This window comes from Physella acuta, unplaced genomic scaffold (assembly GCF_028476545.2).
Source record: "Physella acuta isolate Inbredline_101_S28 unplaced genomic scaffold, ASM2847654v3 ptg000078l, whole genome shotgun sequence".
Classification (NCBI taxonomy): Eukaryota; Metazoa; Mollusca; class Gastropoda; family Physidae; genus Physella; species Physella acuta.
Window position 1 is genome coordinate 736,298 of NW_026731598.1, and position 18,242 is coordinate 754,539.

The following is an 18,242-nucleotide window of genomic DNA, read 5'->3' on the forward strand; positions in this document are numbered from 1 at the left end:
ACTTAGTGTATTTAAAAAGAGTGCTTATGGTATATTTCATTACAAGTAGAAATGAGTATGTTTTTCAATCTATGTTGGGCAGGTGGTTGCTTTAACACCTTCGTGTGGGTCAATGTGCCTGGAGTGAGCATAGTTCACAGGTTCCCAAACTTCTTTCAGTGGCCAGCCCTTTTTTAAAAAGCCAAGTGACCAACAACCTTCATACAATTTTTTAAAAAGTTGTTTGGTTAAGTCAACAATGATAGAGCTCTATCAACATTTATGGTGAAAAATACATACCACTGCATACATGGAAAATATAATGTAACAGCACATTTAAGAATAAAACTTATTTATTCATGAATTAATGCATATTAAAATGTCTTAAACTATTTCTTCTATTAATGATCCTTACTTAATGGTTAGGTAGCATTAAGAAACCCAAAAGATACTTGTTCAAATCATTTGGGGGGAAACTCCTCCACCAGAGACTAAACGATCTATGACAAGTACACACCCTCTCACCTTATCACTGGCGCGCTGATACACAAAATAAATTTTAAAATAGGATACACATAGAAGAAATTAGTCCAAAGGATAACAAATCATTAAGACGTTAAATGTACAGAATTACAATACCCGATAAAGGAAGTTTTCATTTGGTAAACAGTTAATACATATATCCTGGCTTACACGCGTCCTTTGTATTGCTTTCTCTGCGATCTTATGAATGCAAGATGGAGGGCACAACAACTAACTTCAGTCGAGTAGATTGACAGAGGATTTATGTTTTTGTATTGTAAGACAGGTGTCTCTGGTTTAATGGATTTTCTGGTGCCTTCATCCAGTCTTTTTTTACTATCTGTTTCAATTGGGATAGACGCATGTTTGGGTTTTCTTCTTTCAGGGCTGGGAGTCTGGATTCTTCATATTCAATATAGGCAGCTCGCATTCTTTTTTCAGGGTGACGATCAACTTGTACCTCATCCCCAACACTACAAAGGAAATCAGACATTTAACTTTACGATAAACTTTTTAAATATCACATTTAAAAAAAAAATATTGTTTAATTCACAGCAAAATTATAAGACAAAAAAAAATAATGACCTCAAAATAGAAATAGCTTCCTCCACTGTTCTAGCTTCATCGCCATCTGTTTCTATTCGGTTAATATTCTCTTCAAGAGGTTTCTCCACATGAGTCATCTTTTCCTTTGCTTTAGCAGCTGTTGATTGGTTAGAAAAAAAAATGTAAAAACAATCACTTTTTTATGAACTAAAAAATCAAGTCTTAGTGTTTTGATTTTCAGAGTGTCAATTAGATAGTTGCCAGGGAGGGTTACAGCTACATTATAGGTTGGAGGGTGGGGCAAGATTAGCACCCATCACATTTCTTTGCTCTATTCCACTGAAGACTTTATATGAAATATGTGCCCCCAAAGGGTTGTATGCTAGAGTTACAGAAGTTTTTTCCAGTTGTTTAAAAAAATTGTGTTGAAAGTCAGTAAAAAGCATAAACTAAATTGACCAGCTGATAAAAACTGCAACAAATGTGGGTGAGAACAATGAGTTCAAAATGAGCCAAAAACAAAACCTTTACCACACAAGTGTTTGGATGTTGAGTACCAAGATTTAAACATGTGCTCTACCAACCTTCTGCAGCAGCAGCCATTCTCTCCTGATTCTCAATTATCTGTGCTCTTGTTGTTTTAGCTGCTTGTGACTTAGCACCTTTGATGCTGCTCATTTCTTCTTCATGAAGTTGTTGAAGTGTTTTTTTTCTTTCCACAAGCTCAAGTCTCTTCTTCTCTTTTTCTTCCTTAAATTATAAATTGGCTTATGCTTTTTAAAGAATGTACACAGATTATATATATATCTCAATAAAAATGTTTTTAAATATATGATATATTAATACTTTAACAGAGGAAATATGCTTGGTAAGGATAATTTATTTTACATTGTAAAAACTATTAAAATTTTAACAACTAGGCATTTTAAATATCTGATTCAATGATTAATGCACTTGCACATTAAAATGACTTAATGTAATATTTGACAGCACAAGATATCTTTAATATAATATGATTAATCAAATTGGCAGAATTATATGTGCTAAATAGCAGTGGCATAGGCAGAAATTTGTCATATGATTTGGGGTTCAAATGTGTTTCCATTAAATGTAGAAGACCATATTTTTCATAAAGATTTTCCAAATGTACAATTGTTGTTTTAAGTCATTCACACTTTTGAAAATGTAAACAATGTGAGGTGAGTGCAAAGTCACCAATAGGTGTCATTCAACATGAGACAATTTTTATTTAAGGGATAAATAGTGAGGCGGGGTGGGGGGTCTCTAAGACATCCTGCCTAAGCCACTGCTTGATAGACTAAGTGATAGCTAACATACCTTTCTCTGCAGTTTTCTAGCAATATGCTTGTCATCATCTTTCCATAACTCGTCTTCTAGCTGCCGTTGAGTTTTTTCATTTTCTGCTTGCTTTGCTGCATCTTTTCTAGCTTTTGCCTCTGCTGCTTTTGAATTTTCACCTTTAAATTTTTTGGGCATTGCTATATCAAATCAAGCAACTTCAGCCTCTGTTCATTGAAAAGTTAAAGACAATCAATTGTATTATTGTATGCATTTATCTAACATATTTATAGCTTTATTTGCCTAGTTTTTTAAACCTAACCTTCAGTACAGAATACATAAATATCCATTTGTTTTTGTAATTGTGTCTAATAATTTAGCACTAATAATTTAAATTTTGCTTACGATTGTTTTTTTTTTATACAGATTGTATTGGATAATATCCAAGATTAACTACCCTAAAAAAGTTGCAACTGTTCTGGCATCTGAGCTACTTAATGACACTTGTCTAACTAATTTTGGCGACATTAGGCAGGAGGAAAGGGATGAGGAAACTTCAATTGATAGATTTTTTAAAAACTGCCTGCATGTGAAAGTGAGGAAAGCATGGCAAAAAAAGCATGGGAAAGACCAATGAAGAGAAAAGCAGTCTAACAAAAAAGTTTATAGTAGTTCAATTATGTTCAGTGAAGTGGGTGTTGGAAAACTGCGAAACGCGAAATGGTGAGGCAGTAAATTGCAAGAAGGGAGCAAAAACTTCAGGTCACGTAACACACAAACACGTTAGCAAAACACTAGAATTAGATTAGAGCTAGATATAGATCTACTTTTTTGATGAGTTTTAATTAGAAAAGGTATTTAAAAAAACCATAAAAATGCATTAGGACAGTTCGAAATGAATAGCGTGAAAAAAATACCTACACAGTCGAGGGTTCACCGTGAGTTCACATTGACTTTAATTATCAGCATACGTCAAGAACATACATACTTACATACTTATGCTACATAGTACATAGATCTACATAACATTTAACATAGTCATAGCACATTCAATATTCCAAATTTGGATTTTTCTTAAGTTTTTACAAAAGTAATTATCAAAAACAAAAATTCATAAAGAAATAAGCCCATTGTTTTCCTAACGTTTTTGTGTTTCGGTTGTGTTTATATCTATATAATAATAATAAAATATGCTTGACTGGAGGTGAACGTGAAGCTGGGAATAAAATAAAATACGCTAAAATGGAGGGTAATCTATCCTTTTGGGTACGTAAAATTGCCCGCGGCTATTAATGTACGAAAATGTTACCTCATTGTCAAGGCTGTAATAAAAGTAGGCCTATATTGTGATATGTTTGTGTCAAATATTGTAGATAAATGAATAATAAACCTAAATCAATGGCTAAATATATCAATATAGGCCAGAAATTAACTTTAAACAGCAGTGTCTGCAGCAAGATTTGCTATATTTTAGTATATAAACAGCAGCCATTTGTAAAATAGAGTGACTTCCCCCTGAATCTTGCGCTGTAAGTCTATAAAAATAAAACTTTAACAAGATGGCTGCTATAGTAAATGAGCATGGTTGCATCTGTTGGAAACATCGCTAGTGTTCATTTATTACTAATTTAAAATTATTTATTACTGAAAAGTTTTAATTTAATTGTTTAAAAACAGGTACATAAATGAAACAAGGAAACATGTTTGTATTTTTCAAAACATAAATCCTCCTCAAAATGTGAAATAATTATTAAAATGTAAGGAGTCACCTGTTTTTCACATTACTAGTCGCGGTCGATTTTACGTACCCCTGCCTAAACTAAAACTAAAGTAAAACGATAGATTACCAAATGGAGTTTTACCGAGATCCAGTGTCTACAGTCTCTAGACTAGATCTAGATCTAGATACCTAAATTTACCATCAAGAGTTTAAGAGATAGATCTATCTTATCTAGGATCTATTCAATTCTATTCCAATTTAGATCTAGAGATCTAAGATTCTTATAAAAATAAAACCGAGTATTATTATTTTTTTTATTAGTAAACTTATTACTAAACTAAGTTGTCGTTATTTATTTGGGATTCATATGAATCCGGAAACATAGAAGAGTAGATCGCCACGGGACGTAATTCACATTCACAACCTACCAGCGATTTTATTATTTAGTTTAGTAGTCCTAGAATCTTTCCCAGGTTCGTAGATTACATTATAAAGTTTACTAATTTACTAGAGATCTAGACTAGTAACTCACCCTTTTACGTAGGTGTTACGCCGGGGTGATGGTAAATTTGCGAGGTTGTAGGCCCTTACCTAAATTAAATTAGTAAAATGTAAGAACTCAAGGAGAAAACCTCCGGTCATGTGACATTTTTCATTTTTTATTTTGTGTCTCACTGTCTGTCATATTAAATTATTAAATCTAGATCTAGATCAAGTATTATTCCAGGGGGCTCTCTGCCAGCCTCCCCCCCCCATATGAAATGGAATTTACATAGAAAGCATATACTTTTACCACTGTCCCCCCCCCCCCCCCCCATCTGACAACACAATCAATGGACACCAGCGAGTTGACGAGATTCCTTCCATAATGTTGTTGACATGGAATAAAAACGTGCTTTTTAGATTTAGACCGTAAAAAAAAAATAAAAAATAAAAACTTAAGCCTAAAATTAATTTAGAAATTTTATATTTTTAGAATAAATGCTATAAAAGTTGCAAATCCAGAGAACTTGAAAATAATTTGTTGAGTTTAAGGCTACATTTCTATTTATGTTCATCAAGCCTAAGTTATAACCGGATGTTTCACTTTCGTAAGACAAATATTGATTGGCTGTACAGTAACTTAGTGATCGATAACTATTTGTTTACAAAACTTTGCAGATCAAGTTTTTAAATAACAATGCAAATTTAAAACCCCATGACCTAGTTTTCTATTTTTAGCTTACAATGTGTACAATAAAATCTATGGCGGCCTATCCAATAGCAGGATGCCATTGTTTATGTCGCCATTACACGTGAAAACCAAATTGTTTTTGCTTTTTTTTAAAATTTTTATTTAGTTAACGAAAATATTATAAACATCAAATACATCCAATCTTTAGTAAAGTCCGAAAAAAAACCAGACAGGCAGGATTTTATAACCAGATTAATTGTAACTACGCTGTGCATGATTTTTAAATGAATTTATACACCTCTCAAATACCTTTGAGACTTTTCTCGCTGGTGTCCAATGGCTATTCTCAGTTGCAATTTGCTGACTAACTAAGAACTTGGCTCTTTGAGTTGTTATTAGGCGCTAGAGAATTAAAATTTACTTTAATTTAGAATGCAGTAAGCATGAAAATAATGATTATAATATGTTGTGACATTGGACAACGTTTTGTTGTTTAGTTAGTGGAAAATTGCCAGTACAGAACATATTTTTGGTGCTAGATCTAGCATTGATTGTTGAATTGAATTTTCAGTACCCAACTATTTGAACTAACTTAGATCTACTAACATTAGTCACTAGATCTACTGATTTTTTTTTTAAACATGATTCTAACCTTTCAATGACTAAAGCTTATACTCTGTATAATTTTCAGATTATCTTACACCATTTTATAGAACTTAATTGTTGAGCTTAACATCTGAAGATCTTATTTTAAAATAACTGTATAGTTAGAAGATACTTTAAAATGATTCAGCCAAATGAAGATAGCCAAGAAGTTCAAAATGATGCTGTAAATCCAACAGAGGAGCTGATTCCTGAAAGAAAAATCACTCAGACTGATCATGTTAACAGCAAACTTCTTAAGGCATTTTTGAGTCGGCTAAACCAGAATGACAATACTGTTGCATTTGGACTCAATGCTCCATCTGCAGATTTAGAAGAGGTGGATAGTTCTGAAAATTCTGATTTTGATTCATCTGAAAATTGTGCCAATAATCATGATAATGACAGTGAAGACAAAAAGGACTAAAGTGAAATACACAGTTTGAATTGACTTTTTTCTTGAAGTATCATTGACTCTCTACCTTGTCAGGCTAATTTAAACCATAGATATATTTTAACATTCCAGTTCAATATAAGGCATGGGAAAAATGAAGAAATATTTGATTTTTGGGCTTGGTGGGTAAGTCAGATTTTTGTTTACTCTGTGCTTATTAGATTAACAAGAAGAAATCATTTTTATAAACTGCATTTTAAAATATAAAGATTCATTGAGTTTTTGTTATTTCAGAATTACTAATAGTGGAAAATCAACGATTGCAGCAATGTTGTGTAAAAATCTACCATTTGTTGAAGTTATGTGCCAAGATAATTATTTTTTGGTAATAGACCTCAGTTCCCTTTTTAAATCAGTGCATTTGATATTATTTTACCTTAATACTGTATGTTTACTGTTGTTAACAGTATCATTTGTTCTTTTATTATGCTATGAACAACGTGAAATAAGCAAAACTGTAGACATTTATTCATAAATACAGGATCCAGACGATGCTCAAATTGAAAGAGATGAAGATGGCGTACGAAACTGGGAGAGTGAGTAACACCTGACTAGCATATTCAGCAGAAGAGTATCTCTAAAAACATTCTAAAAATCTTTTTAATCCTGTATCTGATTTTTATTTCTGATTAGATTTTTAAGGATAAATAAATATATTTTAAAAAAACTTTTTATTTTAGTATGACATTTAAACTTTCTTTTGATAATGTGTTTTGGGATTGCTTGAGCAAATCATAGAGTTCATGATTGCTAACCAAAAAGTCTTGTTTTCTAACCTGTGGCTCTAGATTGTAGGATGTTCTGAGTCCACCCAGCCCTAATGGGTGACTGACTCACTATCACTTTAGGGAAAGTAAATACGACTTGGCAGAAACAGGTTAACTACCCAATCTGCCCCATGAACTACTAGGTTCAAAAGGGTAATTAGTTTGATCATGTGTTCCACCTTTAAGTTTTAATTATTTTTCACAAATAGAACTAAGTGCTTTGAATATGAACAAGATGACAAGTGATGTTGAGACCTGGATAGCAAAACACAGCAGTAAAGTTTCAGACCAGATATCTGTTCTAGTCATTGAAGGATTTCTCATCTTTAATCACAGGTATGTTTCTGAAACAAGACTTATCTTGGCAATCATTTGTTTGTATCCCTAGTATTTTTTTAATAAATAACTAACTAAATTAAAAGCCTATCTGTAATACCAATGCTTGATGTTATACAGAAATATTTGTGTTAACCTTCATCTGCACTGATGAATATGTTTAAAAGTGTTGAAAATCTTTTACAACATCTTAATGCGCACACCAAAATAATCTGTCATTAAATTTAACTTGACACAGTTTAAATTAGTTCCAGTTATTGAGAATCAGTTGCTGGACAGTAGTGCTAGCCCCTCAAGTTTAGACCTTTGACTCGAGTCCCTATAAACTGCCAGGTTCAAAGAGTAACTTGGTAAAAATCATCAACAATTTGTAATTGTCCTTAATTACCAATAAAGTAAAAAGAATTTTTTTAAAAGAACTACCTTCAGAAAGAATATATATTGTTCATTGCATATTTTTCTTGTATTCATTTTCAGTAAACTTTCATCCCTAATGGATTATAAGTACTTCATTCAAATAAACCAAGAAACATGTAAGGAACGTAGAATGTAAGTGTTGAGAATAATTTTCTCCATTTTATAAAAACCCAATTTTGCTTGGGGTTCAACTTAAAATGTTTCACCCTGGGACCATGAAAGAAAAAAATGTCCCTGCAACATCACTAGTTTTCCTCCGTACCACTGAAAAATATGTGAAGCTCCCTATGATATTCATGTAGGTGTTTTATGGGTTTAAAACTCCATATTCCTCTTAAGGCTTAATTCAAATTTCAATCATTTCAGAAAACGTGTGTATGTACCCCCAGATCCTCCCGGTTATTTTGAAAACTATGTGTGGCCAATGTACCTGGAGAATTTGGAAGCAATCACTGATAAAGATGACATTGGTAATTACAACCTCTCTTTTTTGATAGTTTGGGGATGATCTCATTCTCTTCATTTAATGCTAGAATATTGCTTTAGGTACTTGATTGGGGAAAAGGACATTACCAACTCACCTTTCCACACCCAAAAACTGTAGTAGGACATTGTTCCTTGTTGATTACTTATTGACCCTATACCTAATAGGGTTTGGAATAGGTGAAGGATAAGTTAGGGATATGGAGGTATTTATAATGGAGAAGTATAATGTGTATTCTCAAGAAGGGAGGGTGGCAACAGTCTCAAAAAGTATTGGCACTGTTTATACTTTTTGGACAATAAAGGAATAGTTTTCTTGTAGTAACTTCTTTAATTGTGATGTTAAGTCATTAGTATAATTGATGGTTGTAGAGAAGTCATTTGATTAAGATTGAATGTAAATTTATCAAGTTAGCTTAATACCAAAATAAAAAAGGTTACAAAAATTTTATTTTTTCAGAATTTATAGATGGCATGTTAGATTTAAACACATTGTTCAGTGAAATCTTACAACGTATCAATTCAGCAATAGAGACAACAGCATCTTGTATTGGAACATAGCCAGTCAGTCAGCTCATATAGTTCATATGCAAAGCTACATTCTTAATTTGTTAATTTCATTTGATAATCATACATGACATTTTTCTGTAAACTATTTTTAATTAAAGTTGATTGTTATTGCTGATGGACATTATTAAAAATTGTTTATATATAACTTGCTGGAACAGTTTGTGTTGCGGTTTGTTGTTTTTATAAAGTTGATGTAGCAACTCATGGACCATTAAATATTAAAAACTCAGAATGAAAAACTACCATATCAAAAGGGCCAGCAATAAATGGTCCCCATCAATTCAGCTCCTGAAAGAGTAACTCCAGGTCCTTGAATAACCTACTGTGGAAATCAATGATTACTACATAAATCAATGATTAAATAGCACACAGAGCTAATTAAAAACAATAATTCTTATCTTAATTCTTGGGTGGAGGGGGGAACTTATCCCAGCCCAAAATGAAGGGGAGGGGTAGAGGGTGGTGTGCTCTTCTTTGCATCATACAGGGTGGGGGGTAGAGGGTGGTGTGCGCCAGAGGTGGGTGAATAGTAAGGGGTGGAATGAGCCTTCCACCCACAGATGGGGAGGGGGGGTTGCCCCCCCCCCTCATGGATAGGAGGGGTGCACCCTCCACCCATAGGTAGGAGGAGGGTAGGGTACAACTTCCGCCACAGGTGGTGGAGTTTTTGTGTGATCCATCCCCTTCCTTGAATTAGCAGATCTTGCGATATACCCACTTTCTCATCCCGGTAGTAGGTGGTTGGACTCCCTATGAGTGGGCGGGTGTTAAAAATGTATTCAACCGGGTTTTTTAAAATATGTAAAAATTATGATGCTAACTTGCTTAACTAAAACCAATATCCAGACAGGTGTCAGCCTTTTTGAAACCAAGTATTACAATTATTATTGTTTCAGGTCAGACAATTATCATAAGAAAGACTAACAAGTTTGTGTCAACAATTTTAATTTTTTTTTTAAAATATAAAAATTGTATTTACAAAAAATAAAATCATACAAAAATAAAACAGTCTTAAAACAGCAGTCTTGGCAATATGAATAAATGTTTAAAAAAAAGGAATTTATGCTGCCATTGGTCAACGGGTATGATGTGTAGTAACACAATGATGGGAGACAATCGCTTCACATAGAATGTAGTAATACAATGATGGGAGATAACTTCACATAGAACATAGTAACACAAGTAAAACAATTCTCAACTAATTCAACAAAAATTGTTTGCTAGTTTTTAAGATCTGGAATGCATATTTGACGTTCCCCTTCAGCTAAAAAGATCTGTAACGCCTTTTGAAAAAGGTAGACACCCATTTTTCTCCTTTGCTGTGCACTCCAACTAGTAGCAGCTCCATAAAAATCTCCTTTTCTTATGTTAGTCACTTTGTGAATACCTAGAAAATTGTTTCGAATATACTTTAAAATCTGCAGCTCAATTACATTTTTTTAAAAATAAAATGACAGCAGTCAGAAATTATTTGATAAGTTATACTTTTGTCTTGTGTTAAATCAATAAAAATAGAACAATTTTAAACTAACTTAAGACACATTTTTTAATAAGATATCATTAGAAAATTGTAATTAAGTTCAACATGGAATATATTAGTTGTCTCATTATTTAGATATCAAGCAGGCCAGTTACACAGGCTATATAAATAAATTTCCTTATTAGAAAACTATAAGGCAAGTAAATGTTTGAAAAAAAAAATGTTACAAACCAATTGCTTCTAACATGCATGCCTCTCTAGTGTAAGCTTCTACAGGAATAACTGACTGAAAACAATGCAGTGATACAACACCCAGACCATCTCTCCAGATCCCTAAGATATGCTGCACTTTAGCACCCATCTGAAGAAAAAAAAATAGTGGTGTATAGGAAAAATATACAGAGAAAAATTAAATAATAAAAGAAGATGTCACAATCCAGTTTTAAAGAAAATGTGTCCAGGTTACTTTAAATATCAGTAAAGGTAATATTTTAACATTTCATTGAAGTTTTAGAGTTGTTCCATGAGTTAAATTTAGACTGTAGTGTAAGTAAAATAAAAAACAATCTAAACATTACATACCAAAAAAATTTTTTTAAATTTAAAGTACAAAACAGTAAAGCTATATGAAAATTTGTTGTTAAAAAGTTACATACAAATTCATTGTTGTTAAACTATATGCTAGTTGGGTCCTGTTAGCTATATGAAACTAATTGCTGTAAAGATACCTACCCTAGAAGTGTCTTTGTTCAGCTTAGAACAAGCTTCAAATAGATGTGAGTAGGGTCGTGACCTTTTTCCTTTGCCTATGTAAAAAATGGCACTGATGAAGATTGTAAACACCTCCAAATCTGGGAAATGGAGAAAAGTTAATATACAAGAGAATAAAAGCATATTCAAGCTGATAAATAATGTTACAGTTAAGTACTTGAAACATTTTTTTGATCAACTGCAGTTGATAAACATGAATATTACAAATTATTGTTGGAGGGAAAAGTGTTCACTGCAACAATTTTATTGATAAAAATAATTATAATATACTTTAATTATAAACAAAATAAATATAAAAATATTGTTACTTCAAAAAATGTGGCTATATTAACTTGCTAAAAAACTCAAAAACTAAGACGAAATATTTTAAAAACCTGTCATGTCTTTAGCTCTCAAAGGTAAATTTTTAGTCACTCTTGGATCAAGGAGGAGGTAAGTAAAGGATGATTTAGCACAGCCTTCCCTCCACTGGTGGCCTGTGCTGGCATTGAATGACTCGATCAGCTTCATTTCTAAATGGTCTAGTCCAGCAGAATCAAACTTGCCATTCAATGCTTGGATCATTTCTGGTGGGTAATCTAGGCAGAGAAGTTGAGAGGTTTCTTTAAATAGATATGTTTTTTTAAAATAAATCTTTACTTGTTTTATCTTTAAAAACAGTTTGATACTAGTAGGAAAATTAAGTTATGCACTTATTTAAGGAGGGATGATTCTTTAAAAATTGTGGAAAATAACATATCTACAGAGTTTACAAATTTTAATGTAATTTAAATGTAATATTTACCTGGGTAAGTAGTGGTTAGCGTCACCAGACCAGGGTTAGACTCCAGGCTAGCAAGGCGACGTAGGTAGACCTGTTTAGTGGCTATAGTGACAGGACCCAGCAACTCTCCATAGTTTTTAAGTCGGGCTGAAACCTCTTCACAACTCAACTTCTTTAGATGGTTTGGCACCAAAATATTATTGTCCAACTCGACCTTTGATCTGGTGACAGGGCTGCTGGTCTGTGATGGATCACAACTTTCTGCAAGGTGTTTGTGAGTTCTTGTGTCAGGAGAGGTAATTTGAATTGAAGACCAGTCATAGGCTTGAGTTGCTTCAGAATCCAAGCAAGAAGTTTTTGTCTTCAGGTTTTCATTCAATCTGGCAGGTGAGGAGTTGGCTTTGATTGGTTCTTTCTTTCCTGTATCATTTTTTCTGGTATGGGAGGTTTTTGGGGTGTCTGATGTGCTTTTGGCAGGCTGTGCTACTGGTTCACCTGTCTGCTGGGCTACTGTTTTACCTGTCTGCTGGACTACTGGTTTACTTGGCCTGGTCTGCAGCATGGACCAGTCGTAGATCTGCGTCTCCTCAGAGAAAGTTGATCCTGTGGTAACTGAGCTGTCCAGAGACCTGCGGTCACTGAGGCTGCCACAGTCAGATGGCAGCAGGCGCTCTACCAGTGTCAGGCCAGTTTTCCCATCCACTATATCTTTCACTGAGATTGTGCTGAAAATACTTTCATTGGAAATTCGTTTCTTTGGAGCTGTTAGAGAATATCTTAGACTCTCCCAAGGAGCTGCGAATACTTTGTCCTTACCATTAAGAACTGGTTGTTGTAAGAGTTGTGTAGTTTTCTGCTTGTGTGTGCCACAAGCCTGAGGGTGCTGAACATGAAAGCTGCCATCTAATGTCATCAAAGTGTCATCCAACAACATCTGTGTGGGGGACTTCCAGCCTGGCTTATAAGCTTTCATCACTTGATTGGGCTGGTCTGTGTCCAGTTGACTTAATGCTGGTAACTTGGATGGCAATACTTGGTCAGTCTTCATGGGACTTGAACCTACAAACTTATGTGGCCACTGCTTGTTGATGTCACATTGAGCTGTGTTACTTGTGTTTTCATCAAACCCTTCATCACAAGTTGTATACAAATCTGAAGATAAACCTGTGTCATTTAAACAACTCTTGTTACCTACACAGGACTGTAGAGGTTGTTTACCTTTGGTTGGTTCTGTTGGAACCAATTCTACCCCAGGTGCAGCAGATGGATGAGATGAGTTACCTCTCTTGCCTAATGGCTGAATGGAGTTATCTTTCTGATCAGCTTCAAGAATACTACACTTGTCCATAAAGTTAGCAGAGTTTAAAATAAATTCTGCCACCCTGTCTTGTGGACTAGCAACAGATTTTGGCAAGTTGAACTTTAAATATTTAGCCTTGGCCTGTGATGTGCACACCTGAGTGGACCCACTAGACCGGTCATTCACAAGTGTCAGAGTTGAGTCATCACTTGATTCTTTTCTCTGCTCACTCTTTGACCAGGGACTTGCAGCTTTGACAGGAGTCTTGTCCAGATCTTTTGGCATTGGCTGCTCTAGGTGGTTCTCAGAATCCAGGGTTGGATATAATTTACTATGAGATGTAAGTGTTTCAGGTACAACAAATTCAGTAGAAGGGGATTTCCCACCTGTAATTGCTTTTTCTTGAATAAGAGATACATTCTTACAATTATTGTTACTATTTGGATTTGACTGCTGTAACTTGGATTTATTTACACTCAAAGTTTCTTGAAAAACATTAGAATCATGAAAAGATTCTAATTTGTCCTCATCCTTAGCTTCATCTAAATCCCCCTTGCCCCCCACTTTGTTCTGCAACAGCTTTGATCCTAGCTTGATGTTGTTGGGAGAGGTGGCATCAAAATAAACTCTCTGGCCAGCCTCTAAAAAGTTGTACAACTGTTCTGTAATTGTCTCAGGCTGTTGAAGATCTTCCCCTATTTGAAACTGATCGTATTCAAGGGTCTGGTCTTGAAGCTCATGTTGTTTGTCATCAGCCAAACTTGAGAGCACATAATCTCTGATAACTGTATTGACGGTGTACTGGCGGATCAGCTTGGCAGATTCATCATGGCCTTCCTCAACAGCTAAATCATACGCTGTTTTACCATCCTGAAAAATGTATTGAGTCTTCTTTAGATATGAGGTCATTTTTTTAAAGAACAACTGGTCAATGTTTAGTTTTCATTACCATTAGTGGAGTTGGTACAGAAATAAATTACGTTAAAATTGATTATGTGTGGGTAAAGATTTCATAAGTTGTCTACAGTTGTTTTTACATGATCTTGCCCCCATACTTAAACAGATACCTGATCTTGAGTGACCTTGGCCCCATACTTAAACAAATACCTGATCTTGAGTGACCTTGGCCCCATACTTAAACAGCAACTTTAGTGTCTTGACATCACCCCATGAAGCAGCAATATGAAGTGGTGTTACACCTTCTGAGGATCTGAATAATCAAATTAAGTTCAGAAACTGATACAACACATTTTTTATTTTTTGTACTATTCAAAATTGTATTGACAAATTTTAAAAATCAATAAGTTACATACAGGTCAATATATATAAATAAATAAATGAATATATATATATATATATATATATATATATATATATATATATATATATATATATATATATATATATATATATATATATATATATATATATATATATATATATATATATATATATATATATATATATATATATATATATATATATATAAAGGTTTTTAACTTACTCAACATTTGGGTTACCCCCATAGCGCAGAATTAATTCTGTAATAACAAATCCTTGCCCAGCAGCCAGATGCATTGCGGACACATCGTAGGCATCATAAACTGCATTTGGATCCACACCATTTTTCAATTCTTTTTCAACTAATCTGAAATTTTAGGAATATGTTGAGACAAAAGTGTTTTAGAATTGGTTTCTAAATCCCCATAAATATAAATCTATGCATTTTGAAAGTCTATGCATTTAAAATTTCTACTACAATCTATATCCAGTAACTAGCTACTAGATCTAGACTAAATTTAGTCACACCAGAGTGTCTGTCTGCTCATTAACTTTCTATACTAGATTCAAGCTAGAACTCTACTACTAGATTCTAGTACTACTACTGTAGTAGTAGGCCTACTTGTTATACCTCACTAGTGCTTGATCTAGATCTAAGAATCTAGTGGTTAATGTTTCTAGACTAGTAGAATATAGTAGAATATAGATGGCTAGTACTTTGTCTTACTTAATTAACCCTTAACTTCTCAAGACTTAAAATAAAAATAAATCTTAAAGTAAAGTTTTTAACTCGCAGTAGCTGGCACCAGTTAATCACTGTTAATTGTTAATGAATAATATTAATAATAATGTGACTAGACTTAAAAGTTCTAGATTCTAGATCTAATATCTCATTAGTCTAGATCAGGGGTCTCCAAACTACGGCCCGCGGGCCAGATGCGGCCCGCAAGGTCCTCTCATCCGGCCCGCGGAGATCTTTTTGTCCACGGAAAAATGTCTGTTAGAGGTGGCTGAGGAACTTTGTCCAAAAAATTCAAAATAATTTGAAAATGTAGCTTTGGGTGCTAACACCTTTGTCCACCGTGTTGCAGACATTGGTGAAGACATTGTGACTTAAATAGCGAAAAATGCAATCACGTTTGACTATTTTTTAATTGCAATGGATGAGTCGCTGGACAGCTGTTCCACCTCTTAACTTCTTGTGTTCATTAGGGGTATGGCTGAAGACATGACCATAACACAAGAGCTGGCTTCCCTACATAATATGTATGGCACTGTTACCGGAGAGGATATATGCAATGAGTTTAAGAAAACATTTGCTGATTATAACTTGGACTGGACTAACCTCAGTTACCTGACTGTTGATGGGGAAAAGTACATTAGTGGCATAAAGAAAGTCTTGGTTGGACAAGCGAACGAGAAAAATATTCTACAACCAACGTTACTGCACTGTATTATTCACCAGCTAGCTTTGTGTACAAAATACATGGACATTAGCGGTGTACTGAATCCCTTTGGTGAAGATGGCGAATTTAATAAGGTCACATGGGCTCAACCATAGATATGGAATACGTGAAGAATAATTTGAGAGCAAACTTGGACCCCGAGTGTGTTGTCGGGGGGTGGCGGCACTTGAAATTTGTCGGGGGGGGGGGGGGGGGTCCATAACACCGAAGATATGCCTTAAAAAAACTCTGGCCCACGAACTGATATTTGATAGTCAATGCGGCCCTCGGTCTGAAAAGTTTGGAGACCCCTGGTCTAGATTAGAGAACACTAAATCTAGAACTAGATTCTAGACTAGTCTAGAGTCTACTAGTCTCTAGTCTAGACTCTAGTCTAGAGTCTAGACTCTAGACAGTCTAGCTGTCTAGAGTCTAGACTAGATCAAGTCTCTACACTCTACGGAGTCTTAAGTCAGTAGTCAGTGGGCTTGCTTATCTATTTTTGTATTCACTTTATTTTTTCGTCAAAAGCAGTGATATCAGATATTAGAATCTGTATTAAATTCTTCATCGCCGCATCCTTTATTTGTTTCTAGTAGCTCTAGATTCTAATATTTAGGCCCATTTATTTCTGTGAAATATAACTGTAAACTACTGTAAACAACTTTGAACTTCCCGCAGTCGCTTCCGCAAGCCTTTAATTTTTAAACTGCTAGCAAATAGCCTCCTGCTCATTGATCAGTGATTCCCAGATGGTTCATACTCATAGGTCATAGAACATGTATTGCGGGGGGGGGGGGGGGGGGCGCTTTTATTCCTGGGGGGGGGCGCTTTTATTCCTAGACATGTGGCAAATCTGCAGAATCAAATGCAGATTATTATATAGATATAGTAGGCCGATTGAATATTTGTTAAGGAAAGGGGGGTAGTATAATTGCAAGTTTAAAATACTTAAAAACTAAATTCTTATTTATTTTTTTTACTGTTGCAGGCAATTTGTTACTGCGAGGTGTGAAAATGTTTCCACGATTGACCGCAGGACACCACACTGAACATTACTCCTTAAATCCTAAATGTTTACTTTATCGTGTCAATACAAAACAAGATATGGCAAAGCTATATTCTTGGCCCAGATCTATATCTTTTAGCCAAAGGAAGGATTCTCGAGTTTGTCGCCCACGGCCTCAATGAAATACCGTCTGGACTAGGTCGCCCATGACCAGGGTTTCTTTAGATAGGGGAACGTGTGTATCGTTTCGGGGAGGGGGGGGGCAATTATTAGAAGATGTGTCTAGCGATGGAGTGACATGACTGACCTATGTGTCAAAATATAGTGGTGAGATGACTGACTCATGTGTCAAGATATAGTGGTGACATGACTGGATTATGTGTCAAGATATAGTGGTGACATGACTTGCCTAATGTGTCAAGATATAGTGGTGACATGACTTGCCTAATGTGTCAAGATATAGTGGTGACATGACTGGACTATGTGTCAAGATATAGTGGTGACATGACTGGCCTATGAGTCAAGATATAGTGGTGACATGACTGGCCTATGTGTCTAGATATAGTGGTGACATGGCTGGCCTATGTGTCAAGATATAGTGGTGACATGACTGGCCTATGTGTCTAGATATAGTGGTGACATGACTGGCCTATGTGTCAAGATATAGTGGTGACATGACTGGCCTATGTGTCTAGATATAGTGGTGACTTGACTGGCCTATGTGTCAAGATTTAGTGGTGACATGACTGGCCTATGTGTCTAGATATAGTGGTGACATGACTGGCCTATGTGTCAAGATATAGTGGTGACATGACTAGCCTATGTGTCTAGATATAGTGGTGACATGACTGGCCTATGTGTCAAGATATAGTGGTGACATGACTGGCCTATGTGTCAAGTGGTGACATGACTAGCCTATGTGTCAAGATATAGTGGTGATATGACTTGCCTATGTGTCAAGATATAGTGGTGACATGACTGGGCTATGTATCAAGATATAGTGGTGACTTAAACACACGCTTCAGGAAAAAAGTTATGTTTACGTTCAGAAAAGCTGTTGACAGTTTTTAAAAAATGAATAATTCACACACTGACCGGCGACACATTTTGTTTTCAGAAATCATTTTGTCATAGCAGTACACCTGACTCATACACAGCTTTTGGCTACTCGGGTAGTCAAACGTTGACGTCACCCGGTGACGTCCATGCAAACAAGACGTTTTTTTTAAACCATAAGGCAAAAAAATTACTTCAAAATTTTGAAGGAACCAGAGGGATTTTATG

General features: G+C 34.8%; 3 protein-coding genes across 10 annotated transcripts; 1 reads left to right on the top strand and 2 right to left on the bottom strand.

Moving 5' to 3' along the window:
* Positions 1 to 314: 314 nt before the first annotated feature.
* LOC131954389 (coiled-coil domain-containing protein 124) lies at positions 315 to 4,665 on the bottom strand. 7 transcript variants are annotated; one of them, XM_059318069.1, is made up of 5 exons: positions 4,599 to 4,665; positions 2,386 to 2,573; positions 1,632 to 1,797; positions 1,087 to 1,204; positions 315 to 974 (listed from the first exon to the last, which is right to left on the bottom strand). In XM_059318069.1, the coding sequence occupies exons 2-5, from the start codon at positions 2,542 to 2,544 to the stop codon at positions 764 to 766; spliced, it is 654 nt and encodes a 217-aa protein (XP_059174052.1). In that variant the 5' UTR covers positions 2,545 to 2,573; positions 4,599 to 4,665; the 3' UTR covers positions 315 to 763. The 7 variants fall into 7 exon arrangements, with proteins under 7 accessions (XP_059174052.1, XP_059174044.1, XP_059174025.1 ...); XM_059318061.1 differs by lacking the exon at positions 4,599 to 4,665 and adding an exon at positions 4,266 to 4,376; XM_059318042.1 differs by lacking the exon at positions 4,599 to 4,665 and adding an exon at positions 4,209 to 4,376.
* LOC131954429 (nicotinamide riboside kinase 1) lies at positions 4,431 to 9,057 on the top strand. Of its 2 annotated transcripts, none has more exons than XM_059318101.1 (8): positions 4,431 to 4,539; positions 5,932 to 6,462; positions 6,571 to 6,661; positions 6,818 to 6,872; positions 7,313 to 7,439; positions 7,917 to 7,988; positions 8,223 to 8,326; positions 8,800 to 9,057. In XM_059318101.1, the coding sequence occupies exons 2-8, from the start codon at positions 6,422 to 6,424 to the stop codon at positions 8,898 to 8,900; spliced, it is 591 nt and encodes a 196-aa protein (XP_059174084.1). In that variant the 5' UTR covers positions 4,431 to 4,539; positions 5,932 to 6,421; the 3' UTR covers positions 8,901 to 9,057. The 2 variants fall into 2 exon arrangements, with proteins under 2 accessions (XP_059174084.1, XP_059174089.1); XM_059318106.1 differs by having other exon boundaries at positions 4,477 to 4,539; positions 6,409 to 6,462.
* An 816-nt stretch (positions 9,058 to 9,873) lies between these two features.
* On the bottom strand, positions 9,874 to 16,629 carry LOC131954254 (uncharacterized). Its single transcript, XM_059317835.1, has 8 exons — positions 16,462 to 16,629; positions 14,728 to 14,871; positions 14,331 to 14,433; positions 11,945 to 14,093; positions 11,535 to 11,738; positions 11,122 to 11,240; positions 10,621 to 10,750; positions 9,874 to 10,296 (listed from the first exon to the last, which is right to left on the bottom strand). The coding sequence occupies exons 1-8, from the start codon at positions 16,518 to 16,520 to the stop codon at positions 10,130 to 10,132; spliced, it is 3,075 nt and encodes a 1,024-aa protein (XP_059173818.1). The 5' UTR covers positions 16,521 to 16,629; the 3' UTR covers positions 9,874 to 10,129.
* Between the last annotated feature and the right edge of the window lie 1,613 nt (positions 16,630 to 18,242).